The sequence below is a fragment of the Emydura macquarii genome, unplaced genomic scaffold (assembly GCF_026122565.2).
Source record: "Emydura macquarii macquarii isolate MOO-44397 ecotype Brisbane River unplaced genomic scaffold, CSIRO-AGI_Emac_v2 contig_2676, whole genome shotgun sequence".
NCBI classification, from domain to species: Eukaryota; Metazoa; Chordata; order Testudines; family Chelidae; genus Emydura; species Emydura macquarii.
Window position 1 is genome coordinate 19,319,928 of NW_027132813.1, and position 13,027 is coordinate 19,332,954.

Genomic DNA, 13,027 nt, shown 5'->3' on the forward strand with positions numbered 1-13,027 from the left:
GAAGTCTAGTCCTGCAAGATGCTAAGCACTTGAGCTGGTTGGGATGGGGGGATCCCCAATGGAAAACTTTGACTTTTTTCATTGAAACAAAACAAAACTTCAAAACCCAAACTGTTCACCTGAAAACTGAAAAACAACCTGGGTTTTGAATTTTCAGTTTTCTATTTTATTTATGGAAAAAAAAAAATGTTGCGGAAAGCAGATGCTTTCTGTGAAAATCTTATTTTGTTGCATATGCAATTTTCCATTGGGGGGAGAGGGGAGAAAATGTGAAGCGGTGCCAGGCTTTATTCTGAGAGGATAGCACGTAACTGGTAATGAACAAGGCCGCCGTTGTGTTGAGCAGATGCTGACTAGCACTCACTGAATTCTTTTATAGCTGGCATGGGTGGCCTCTGGTGGGCAACGACCAATAGGGGATAGGCAATACTAATTCAGTTACAAGCCCTGCATAGGCTGCATGAGTTCCTAAAACATCAATTGGGAATATAGAAATCTTGTGGGATCAATTGATCGTGGGGAGCTTCTACTACTTGATGCTGAAATCTTATGATGGCAGCTCATGAGACTTTAGCACTATTGAGATCAGATCCAGGATTCAGCCTCAAATTCTAGGCTCAGCTCTGTGGCCTGGTCTAATTTACACCTGCACACTGTCTTTTCAGCCCATCGTTACTGATACAAAATTGTCCCTCCAGTGCTTTTCAGTTGAGGCTCTCAAAGCACTTCACCGATGTTATTGGCTGAGCAAAGCAAGGCCCTGGGCACAGCTTGATGGCATTTCTCTGTCTTTATGCATTGCAATAACTTTTGAAGGCCACATCCAATCAATTCCAGAATTTCATGAATGTGCTAGGCACCAATGGGCAGAATCCACTTGAGTTTGGTGACAATCGGAAAGCTGGAAAAGTCTTTTGTAGGAGTGTCAGAGAAAGAGACACAGTCCAGCCCAGCTCCACGCGTGCAAGTGGCTCCTCCTCGCTGCTTCTCTCTCAGGGTATTACATGGCTCCTCACACACTTCTGCCCCTGCACTGGCAAGAAGCAGGCTTGCCCCATGGAGGAGGATACACTTCGTTGCTTATGTAGTTAAGCTGTAGTGCGTCCACTCGTGGTCCCTCTCTCCCCCCCCCCCCACATGCATCTCCAGGAACGGTGGCCATTCACGCATTCCCAGAATACCAGACATTCTAATATTTCTGGAAATGGCGTGGGCTTGTCCGTGCCGGCGTGACTTCAGAGGCACAGTGCGTGCAAAGTCACGCTGCACGGGGAATGCCATTTTTAAGAGTGTGCCACTCTGCCCCTGCCGGGGTGATCTACCGTGTGCTGAGCAACTTTCCGTTCAAAAGAGCAGCCCCCATCCGATACTGGACAAATCCACATCCAGCTTTCTCTGAGTACCAGATGGGGGGCAAACCCTAGAAAAACAGGACTGTTCCGTTTCATACTCAATGAACCTACCGCTGGGGCCCTGCTTCCACCCCTAAAAATGCTCCCTCTCAGGCTCTCTTAGTTGGAGATGTGGGGGTAGAGCAGGGACCTGGAGTGGAGTGGGAGGAATACATCTCTGCCTACATAAGCAATGAAGGGTGCAACGCTGTAGGAAAGGAGACAGACAGAGCCCCTGGTATGGGCTAGGGAGAGGAGAATGGGGCACCCTGGTATGGGGGGAGCAGTTAGGGGGTATAAAGAGCCACTGGCATAAGGAAGGTGGTGGTGGGGTGTATAGAATCCCTGAAATAGAGGAGGCTGGAAGGGGAGCCCCTGGTGACAGAAGCAATGGAATGTGCGACCCCTCCCTCCCAATTTTATCAGCTCTCACAAAGCTCCTGTGGGGCAAGCCAGTATCATTGTCACCATTTTACATACACTCAGACCAAGGTGCACACAGGTTAAATGACTTGCTCAAGCTCAGGCAGCAACTCATTGTCAAAGCCAAAAAAATCTGCCCAGAGTCCTGGGTGCCAGCTGTCTGCTAACCATTGACCCACACTGCACTGCCATTAACTAGGAGGAATTCCTCATGACTAGAACCTTGTGCGGATACAAAATTTGTATCCACATTCGATCCGCAAAAATGATCCGTGGATATAAAGCAGCTATCGGCAGATTTGCAGTGCTCTACTTATGATCAGGGCACTAAGATATGTCATCAGATACAGTAATATGCGGTGTTCATGAGCAGGATGTGGCGGCATCTGCTCCTCCACTAGGAGGCCCCAGAGGGCTGAGGAAGGAGTGGGGTCAGAGTGAGTGCAGGATTCAGCACACTTCCTCGGTGGTATCTGCTGGCAGGCCTTGGAATGTCTGGCTCAAAACTGGAGCTACCTCTGCCAGAAGACGCTCCAAGGGAGGGTGGTGGCAGTAACACAACTTGTCCTCCTTGGGGATGAATTCCTCCTGGGGTGAAAGCTTTTGCTGGGACAGGAAGATGTGGATGGAGGAAGGAACCATACTAATGGGCAAGGTGTGGGTGTGTGTGGGGGCGGAAGGGGTGTACGTACAGGACAGTCCCAGCTTTGCCACCAACTTACTCTATAACCTTGGACAAGTCATTTCACCTTTCTATGCCGTAGCTTCCCCAGCTGTGATGATAATACTTACCCACTTTTTTGTAAAGCACTTTCCTGTCCTCGGTTGGCCGGATGTGAGAGATCATTGTAATTCACACCTCTTTTCATCGGCACCAGTGAAGTTGGCCCCAGTACTTGCTCAGCTCCTGAGAGCTCCATCACTACTGGAAGAAAACCGCAGGAATGTTCAAGGCCCAGCTCTGGGTGGGAGGTGGTATGGAGCCACACTGTCCTATAGGGCGTTTGGGGAGGATTGCCCTATAGGGCACAGTCCCACTCTCGGCTCCCAGTTATGCAGGAATTTGGCAGTGAAACTGCTCAGGCTTTGGTTCTGACTCTGCTCCTGTTAGTGCATTATTCCTCCCCATGGTTAAATGAATAGAGCAGGCACTGTGTTCTTCTAAGCTCAGATGCAGTGATTGTGACCAACTGGCCCTTTAATGGGCATACTGTCGGGGCAGTGTCTCCTTGCACCCTCTTTCCCCTCCTGCAAACCTGCACAGAGGCCAGGCACAATCAGGCCTCTATTGGTTAGATTTTCAAAAGTACTCCGTGCCCAGCAGCATTTACTATTCTGGGTGGGGAGGTGCTGGGTGCTGAGCTATTGAAAACCCAGCACCGCAAATTGGAGAGATGAAGTGCATGCAGTGAAAGCATTAACAATAATGTATTTTTAATTACAGGTCAAAGACCTAGGGAAGCATGTCTCTCGCTTCCTGGTTCAGATGGAACGAGCCACAGAATCGGATTTCCCAAAGGAACCCCACAGAGATGGTGGTGGAGACGCTAATGATGGAACTAGGCTGGCAGATCAAGCAGGCAGAGAAACAGCAACGAGAGAGAGAGAATGAGTATCGCAAGATAAAGACAGGTGTAGACTATGGCTGGCTGGTTAGCTACCCAAAGCACAGCTATGACATCAGCCCAGGCGAGCGGCTGCAGCTGGAGGACATGTGCACCAAAATACATCCCTCCTACTGTGGGCCTGTCATACTCAGGTATAACGAAGGCTTTGTAGACAGGCCTGTTGCTCATGCTGTATCGTGGTTAGAACACAGGGCTGGGAGTTAGCAGACCTGTGTTTTAATGCAGGTTGTGACAGTGACTGGATGACCACTGACCAGATAACGGTTGTGCCTCGGTTTCCCATATGTACAAGTGGTAAAATAATATTTGCCTTGCAGTGGTGGTATGAGACTTAGTCAATTAATGTTTGGTGCTTTCAGATACTCAGTTGAAAAGTACTACAGAAGTACTAAGTGTTGTTCATTATTTATTATTAATAATTATCATGAGAACCTTGTCCTTTGGACTGGTGATCAGAAGGCAACACTGTATGTAGGACCACAGTGATATTTACTGCCATTGAACACAGCTGTTTATTTCAATGGAAGTAGAATGATTCAAGTGGAAGTGGTCTGGGTGTAACGGGAACAAAGATCTAATAGCCGAGGGTCAGTTAAAGGTTACTATTACAGGGATGAGACGTGAAAGTATTTCCTGCTGCAAAGAAGAGAGAGGCTGAGAATGAGTGCCTCATGTTTTGACCAGCAGGATGCTCCGTTTTGGCTTACCTGATAGAATTACTATGGAGGGACTGTGAGGCTCCCCGTTGGAGGGCAGTAAGGTGCATGCAGCCTGCCCAGCCACTGACTAGGGGAAGCTCTGCTCACTGTTGGGTCAGTCTATCTGGGAGTCCCACCAGTCTCCTCTTGTGTGAATGATTTCTGATTGGCTGAAATAGATCTGAGTCTGTAATAGGGCATCAAGCTTGAGAAGAGACAGAGTTATTTTAAATTTAGTATTAAAGATGGGATCTGTTTCTCCTTCCATTTCCTAAAGTGCAGATCAGGAGTGACTCCACTGAAGTCAATGCGCTTACCCTGGAGTAAAACTGATTCAAGTGAGAGGAGAATCAGGCCCTGCACCTCTCTCCCTTTGTTTTTGTCTTTAAAACACATTCCATTGTTTTGATTAGGAAACAAAAATTTCTGGGGGCAGCATATACCTTTTTATAGGCAGTGAACATAAACCCCAAATTGCTCTCCTGTTTCCCTCTCTCTAGCCACCAGTGCTGGAGGGTGAGCCAGAGCACATCCTGGGGCCCTTCCTCTGCTGCCCAAAGGGATCAGGTGCTCATGGATCCCCCTCCTGCAAATGCTAGGAGACTGGGAAAAGCTCTCTTCTACCATGGGGCAGATGTTTCTCTTCCTGTGGGGCGGGACGGGGAGATTATGTCAGAGGCCCCTCTGTTCCCTTGCAGGTCTCCTAGGTGATGGCAGAGTCTAGGATTTATTGATGGTTTAAACCTAAATGGCCAAGTTTGCCCCCTGCAGAGTTTTACCAGTAATATTAATCTGAAAGCAGAACCCTTCAGAACAGCACTTGCCATACACTTATTTGCCCCCAGAACACAGACTTATCCCCCCCCGGAAATCTACAGCCCAAAAAGGAACAAACAGTTATGTAACCGACAGTGTCCAGACAGTTGTAAACAAGCCATTATAAACCATACAGGGACCCGAGCTGTTTCCCCCTTATTCCGGAGGACTGAGTAAGGATCCTCTGACAGATGGGCATATCCCATGAGACTGGCTTCCTGTAATTGCATCGGGTGGGTACTGGTGAAACTTGAGGCCTCCTATGTTCTTCTAATCATGTATAAACCAGAATCAATCTGACTTACAAAATGGTGCATTTTCACACTAGGTTGGATCACATGAGGAGCTGAGCATTTGCATCTTCCATTGACTTCAGTGGCTCCTGCAGGTGCTCAGCACAGTTCAGGATGTGACCCTATATTGCACCAAATACATCTGCTCCCTAGTACTAGTTGGCTGTGTTTGTGAAGCAGCTGTGAAGAAGGACAATATGACATAGATCCTTTTTAAATAAGGAAGGTTATTATCATCATCATTACTATTTATTTATATTAGAGTGTCACCTAGAGTGTCACCAGCCAAGACCAAGGCCCACTATATTAGGCACTGTACATACACAGAGTCAGAGACACTCCCTGTCCGAAAGAGCTTATAATCTAAAAAGACAAGGCAGGCAAAGGATGTATTATCCCCATTTTAAAGAGGAGGGACAGAAACACAAGGAGATTAAGTGACTTGCCCAAGATCACACAGGATGTCTTTGGCAGAGTTGGGAATTCAACTCAGTTCCTGAATCCAGTGCCTTCATCACAAAACCATCTCACTTTCAATCCTTCCCCTCAAGAGCATCCCATAAAATTCTATCATACCATACGTTTAAAGATGGCCATTAATTTAAACATAACTGCTTGGAAAATCATCATCTCGCACCTAAAAAGACCCACAAATTTGTAACTAGAAATTCAGAGGCTGCACAAACAATTGTAGCTTAGAACAGGGGAGAGAGAAAGTATACAATTCTGCATATTGTGTTTCAGTGAAGTGCAAATAAAAAGTTAATAGTGACTGCACAATATTTTTTCCTTCCAGCTCCAGCATTTGAAGGGCTACTGTCCTTTTTTCGATACTCAACAAGTTGATTATAATAGTCAGACTACATTGTTAGGGACCATGTCATAAAACTGCAGGGTTCACTTGATTACTGTTGTTGGGCAGGGTCTCTTCCTTTGATAATGTGAATTTCTAAATCAAGAGTCAGAAAAAAACATTCCTATATGTTTTGTCAGCAATGCCATGTGCTCCTCCAAAAGACCCAGGTGATTTTCTTATGATTACCCAAGTTTGACTGTTATCTGGAAAAGCAATCAGGAGTTTTGGCTAGATAGTAGATGTATGTCTGCAAATTTTCTCTCTTTGGATTTAAGGTTTTTAAATTGCAATTGTTAGGTCAAACTGGCCCAGAATGTAAGTACTGTACAAAACTATTTGTACAGCACAGCACAAATAGAAATGTTTCTTTGATTTTTTTCCTTGTCAAATTCAAGAGGGATCTAGAAATAGGCCCAAAATGAAACCTTAAATTCAACTACCTTCTCCATCAAATTCCAAGGGATTCTGATTCATCTCCTTCCAATATAAACCTACCTCATTCAGTTTTGCTCTGGGTTGAATTCAAAACCAAGAGAGAACAGTTTTATATATCTAGGGTGAAATCAATGAGGCTATGATTTTACCCCTAGTACCCAGATACTAGAGTGATAGGCACATTAGAAATGCTGACATTAGACTAGATGAGTAGATTGACCTGGTTTAGATGCATTCCATAATGGTGAAATTTTCAAGAGCATAGTTGATCTCACAAGATTTCTACAGCTGGATCTGAGATTGCTCAAGCACAGCTTGTTGGATTTCATTTCTCTTCAGCTTCAAACCTACCTCTAATCCAGATCTGATCACTGCCTGTTTGGCTCATCTCTTGCTGAAAGTGAAACTGACTAGAAACAAAAGTGAACCCACTATGTTTTCCTTGTCCAAGTTGGAGTAGAAAGGAATGTAAAAAATTGCATAAATACTTAAGAGCAAATCAGATTTTACTAGACTAAGGAGTCATTAATACCACAGGTTATTAAGGGTTATAATTTAATAAGGATTATAACCCTTAATAACCTGTGCAGAAAGAATAGCAAATATGGCAGGCGACCAGTTTGGCTTAACAAAGAAATCTTCCTTGAGCTTAAACACAAAAAGGAAGCTTACAAGAAGTGGAAGCTTGGACAGATGAGTAGGGAGGAGTTAAAAAAATACTGCTTGAGGATGCAGGAGTGAAATCAGGAAGACCAAAGCACAAATGGAATTGCAGCTAGCAAGGGACGTGAAGGGTAACAAGAAGGGTTTCTATAGGTATGTTAGCAACAAGAAGAAGAGCAGAGAAAGTGTGGGCCCCTTATGGAATGATAGAGGCAACCTAGTGACCGATGAAGTATTCAATGCTTTTTTTGCCTCTGTCTTCACAGACAAAGTCAGCTCCCAGACTACTGCACTGGGCAGCACAGAACGGGGAGGAGATGAGCAGCTCTCAGTGCTGAAAGAACAGATGCAGGATTATTTAGGAAGGCTGGACATGCATAAGTCCATGGGGCCAGATGCAATGCATCCGAGGGTGCTGAGGGAGTTGACTGATGTGATTGCAGAGCCATTGGCCATTATCTTTGAAGACTCGTGGTGATCAGGGAAGGTCCTGGATGATTGGAAAAAGGCAAATCTAGTGCCCATCTTCAAAAAAGGGAAGAAGGAGGAACCAGGATTACAGATCAGTCAGCCTCACCTCAGTCCCTGGAAAAATCATGGAGCAGGTCCTCAAGGAATCCATTTTGAGACACTTGGAAGAGAGGGAGGTGATCAGGAACAATCAGCATGGATTCACCAAGGGCAAGTCATGCCTGACCAACCTGATTGCCTTCTATGATGAGATAACTGGCTCTGTGGATGTGGGGAAAGGGGTGGACGTGATATACCTTGATTTGAGCAAAGCTTTTGATACGGTCCCCCACAGTATTCTCGCCAGCAAGTTAAAGAAGAATGGGTTGGATGAATGGACTATAATATGGATAGAAAGCTGGCTAGATCATTGGGCTCAACAGGTAGCAATCAACAGCTCAATATCTAGTTGGCAGCCAGTAACAAGCTGAGTGTCCATGGGGTCAGTGCTGGGGCTAGTCTTCATTAACATCTTCATTAATGATCTGGAGAATGGGGTGGATTGCACCCTCAACAAGTTTGCAGATGACACTAAGCTGGGGGAAGTGATAGATATGCTGGAGGGCTGGGATAGGATACAGAGTGACCTAGACAAATTGGAGGATTGGGCCAAAAGAAATCTGATGAGGTTCAACAAGAACAAGTGCAGAGTCCTGCACTTAGGACGGAAGAATCCCATGCACTGCTACAGACTGGGGACCGACTGACTAGGCAGCAGTTCTGCAGAAAAGGACCTAGGAGTTACAGTGGATAAGAAGCTGGATATGAGTCAATAGTGTGACACATATTGGGCTGCATTAGCAGGAGCATTGCCAGTAGATCGAGGGAAATGATTATTCCCCTGTATTCGGCACTGGTGAGGCCTCATTTGGAGTACTGTGTCCAGTTTTAGGTCCCCCACTACAGAAAGAATGTGGACAAATTGGAAAGAGTCCAGTGGAGGGCAACAAAAATTATTAGGGGGCTGGAGCACATGACTTATGAGGAGAGGCTGAGGGAACTAGGCTGTTTCATCTGCAGAAGAGATGAATGAGGGGGGATTTGATGGCAGCCTTTAACTGTTAACTTCTCAGTGGTAGTAGATGACAGAACAAGGAGCAATGGTCTCAAATTACAGTGGGGGAGGTCTAGGATGGATATATAGAAAAGCTTTTTCCCTAGGAGGGTGGTGAAGCACTGGAATGGGTTACCTAGGGAGGTGGTGGAATCTCCATCCTTAAAGGTTTTTAAGTGGTGGCTTGACAAAGCCCTGGCTGGGATGATTTAGTTGGGGTTGGTCCTGCTTTGAGCAGGGGGTTGGACTAGATGACCTCCTGAGGTTCCTTCCAACCCTAATCTTCCATGATTCTATAAAAAAGGAAGCAGATTTTATAGTTTACTTGACACTGAATGAGAAACAAATTACGGAGATCAAAAGTTTGTTTACAATTTACTGGCTTAGTTGCCTACCTGATTTGTTTGGATGGTGGGAGTTGGTTTGAAGAATGCGATCTTTTGACTGTTAAGTAATTTTCTACAATAGAGCAGTTTATTGTTGCAAAGTAGAACCAAAATTTTGTTTAACAAAATAAGTCCATGAATCAACTAGTCACTAATCATCAGCATTTAGCATTAATAGTTTATTTAAGCAATTCAAACAATTTACAGCCCCAGCTCAGCAAAGCACCCGAATAACCATAAGCAAGTTCTTAAGTCCCACTGAAACATATACTTAAAGTGAAGCTGCATGCTTAAGTGCACTGCTGAATTGGGGTCACAGAGGAACAACATAAGCAGGCAACATTAGTGCATTGCTCACAGAATGGGCTGGCATACAGCACAACCTGGACTAAAGCCAAGTTTCCGTGGATAATTCCCTGTCCTAAGAAACTACTTTTACCTCTGTGATAATTTATAGAACAGTTTTGTTTGATTTGTCATGAAAGAGCGACGTGTACTAGGCCACCAACGTTTGGTGATCTCTCTGTAGTTGTTTAAGACAAGTTGCATTGACTGACTGTCATATATAATCTGAATACCATGTTTCAGGTTAGTTACCAGTATCACAAATTATGCTTCATAAATGGTGTCATCTTTGGATGAGTAAGAAAATGCTGTTACCTGCCCAGCACTAGGGGGTTTTGCTAATCATAAAAGATTGACTGGTTTGAAATTATTCACTGAAAGAATGGTAGAGTGTTAACTCAGGCTAGAAGGCTGGTGACCATGCCGGCATGTTGTAAGCCTGATTCCATTGAACAGATGCATGCAAGAACTCCGTTCCTTGTGCGGGGTTCTCAACCTTTCTTTGAGACTCCCAACTTTAGCCCTGAACGGCGCCAGGCTTGGGATTCAGCCCCACAGTTCCAGATTTTAGCCCTGCAGGGGGCACTGCGTCTCCAGGCTTCAACCCCACAGCTCCTGGCTTCAGCCCAGTGGGGGTAGCAGGGCTCAGGGCTTCAAGAGCGGGGCCTTACGGACACCCTGAACCTGGCTTGTGGTCCTCCAGGGGAGCTGTGGATGCCCAGTTGAGAACCAGTGTTGTTACACTAGGAGACACTGGAATTGATGGATACTGACCTCTGTGCCTTGTGAGAGCAGTCTTTCTATCACTTCTGCGTCACATCTTTTACACCAAGTCCAGGACTGCTGGATCAGCCTTGCATTCCACTTTCACTGGCACCCCTGCTAATCTGACTAATACAGACATGGAAATGTTAGTAAATGATTGTCTCCATATCTGAGGAAGATTCAGGAATGCACTGAGTGCAATTCTGAATGGCATCAGGGATGTGCTTGTTTTGGTATGTAAGGGAACCCAAACAGTTTAGGGGAGAAACATAGTGACCCTGATTATATGGTTAAACCCACTGCTCTGGGCCATCTCTGTAGCAAGTGTCTTAAGTATGTCTCATGTCAAAAGGGAACTAATCTGACCACTCATTCCTCTGTTGTTAGTGATGGTTCGTCCTCTGCAGCATCCCTGGTAATATGACAGGGGAGCCATGCAGATTTCTTCTCCGGGAGGTAGTTTGTTAACCATATGCCAGATGAGCATGAGTTCCCTTGGCAAAGTCCTAGGGGACGGGCAATGGTGTTTAGTGAGTGGAATGCTCTGACTCCCTCATCATCCTTCCTTCATGTGTTGGAAACGGTCTAAATTTGATTTTTGTACAATTACTGTGTGCTCAGAAGAACGTGTCTTTAACTGATGCTGAAGGTGGAAAAAGTATGAGGGGAAAAAAAAATGCACAAATCCATTTTAACCATTGAAATATGAGAACTAGGACCTGATGTGGGAAACCACCATCCTGCCCATGATTTATTGATTACACCCCAATCGCATGAAGAACAAGTTACAAACTTCAAGCCCAATCCTGCAGTGCTTACTCAAGAAACACTCCTACAGAGTTTTGCCTGAGTAAAGACCTTATATTAAGAAAGCACAGAAGTAAGATGATTGAAGATCATATCCATCTTGACTCCTCGTAAGGAGCCAAAAAGCAACAAAATTAAATTAGAGATGAGGGAAAAAGGACTCGAGTCTGTGTTAGCTAATACATTATTTTTAATTGGAAAAATTACAAAGAAGTAAACGTTTTGTGCTAACTAGCTGTTTGCTGTCATATATTTACTCCCTTACAATTAATAATTCTCTATTATAAGTTACAACATATCCTTGAATAAGGTGATCTGTCTCAAAGGTGTTTCTCCTGTGATGGACAAGTTGCCATAGTTAATATATATTTTTGTGCAGCAGCTTAGACAGACACGTAAACCTCAGCTGGAGAGGGAGCTGCTCCTGCACTGAGCCTGTGATAACCTACCCACTCTTCCTGCTGAGAAATAGCAACCTCTTTGTTCCACATAACCATTTTGCACCTTATATCTAGGAACACCTCTTATGTAGCAATTCCTTTTGCTGCATTTACGTGCACCTAAAGTGCTGACATTATAAGGGGCAGAGTCAAGTGGCTGAATCTACACTCACATTTTGTTTCAGAAGCTCAAAACCTAATCTAAATTATGTCTTTTTTTAAAGGTTAATAGCGACTGCACAGTTTTTCTTTCCATCTCCGGCATTGCTGCTTAATCCAGCATTGATCATGTGAAAACAGGCTTTGGGGTTGTTTATGTTCATTGAAACACAATCCTATTCAAATGCTGGAGCCTCCTGTTTGTGAAAAGTCAGAAGTGAAACTGACCAGCCCAGTCTCATTTTGTCCATGCTAGCCAACAGGCAGAAAGGTGAAAAGTTAATTTGAGTTAGAAAATGATTTCACTTTTACTAATCTGAGGTGTGAGTGCTAATACAGAAATGTACCATTGAATTCATTCCTGTGGGGTAAAAGATCCCCTGAGGGCACTTTTCCTACCTGCTGAGGAGTCTACTTCAAGGGTGTGGACAGAATAGATTCATTTTTAGATAGATAGACCCATTTCTGGAAGTGTCTGACTATGATGGAGGGAATAAAGCAAATCCCTTTGCTAGTTCCACATAGCAAAGAGACAAGAACACAGCCTGAGGGCGCTGCTTAAAAGAAACACTTTCCCAAATGTCTCTATCAATTAACATAATTATTCATTAACCCTTATGCATTGCCCCATCCCCCATTTGTTCAATCCCTGCATCTGAGTCAGTTTGACTATTATTTTAAATGGTAAAAGCATGTACATCTTATGTACGTCCTGAACGGTCATGTGAGTATAGGGTGGTGGAATCAGACCTTCTCAGTCCAACTGGAAGTGTGCAGGGGTTCTCACAGCCTCCAATAGTCACAGTTCATAAGAGCTTTACTGCATTAAGGAACTGATCCAAAGTCATTGTAGTCCCAATGGGAGATCGTCAATTGACTTCATTGGGCTTTGGATCAGACTATAGGCTCAGTCTTGGAATGTGCTCAACACCTTCAACTCCCACTAGCTTTCACTGGAGCTGAATGCACTCAGCGCCAGGCAGCACTGGGCAATGCTCAGATGTTTACTGTGTTACCACTGTAAGTGAAGCACATTGAGATATTTGGCCATGTAAAACTATTGTTTAAATATGAATTCAGTGCAGTAGTGCTTCATAATGATATTCTTGTATAGTCAAACAGTTTGAATTTACACATGGATTTATTTAATCCCATATGGAAAAATCCTTTGGAATACAAGGGAATGATGATCTTTCTGTAGAATTTTAAATCAACCTATACAATTCTAGAGCAGATATATAATTCCCTAGTACATTCCATAGGATAGTTTTAAAAAAAAAAAACCCTATAGAAAACGTCATTCTTTAGGTTTTTAGGACAATTTTTGCAGAATCAGATTTAATGTCTATAAAAACTTA

The 13,027-nt window shown here is 44.3% G+C and overlaps 1 protein-coding gene across 1 annotated transcript in view; it reads left to right on the top strand.

Annotated features, from left to right (window-relative positions):
* The window catches only part of RD3 (RD3 regulator of GUCY2D), a 29,731-nt gene that overhangs the window by 14,031 nt on the left and 2,673 nt on the right, over positions 1-13,027 (top strand). Inside the window, exon 2 of the mRNA XM_067565409.1 lies at positions 3,259-3,573. Within this exon, the coding sequence (XP_067421510.1) occupies positions 3,278-3,573 (296 nt within the window). The 5' untranslated portion in view covers positions 3,259-3,277. The remainder of the gene's footprint in view (positions 1-3,258; positions 3,574-13,027) is intronic.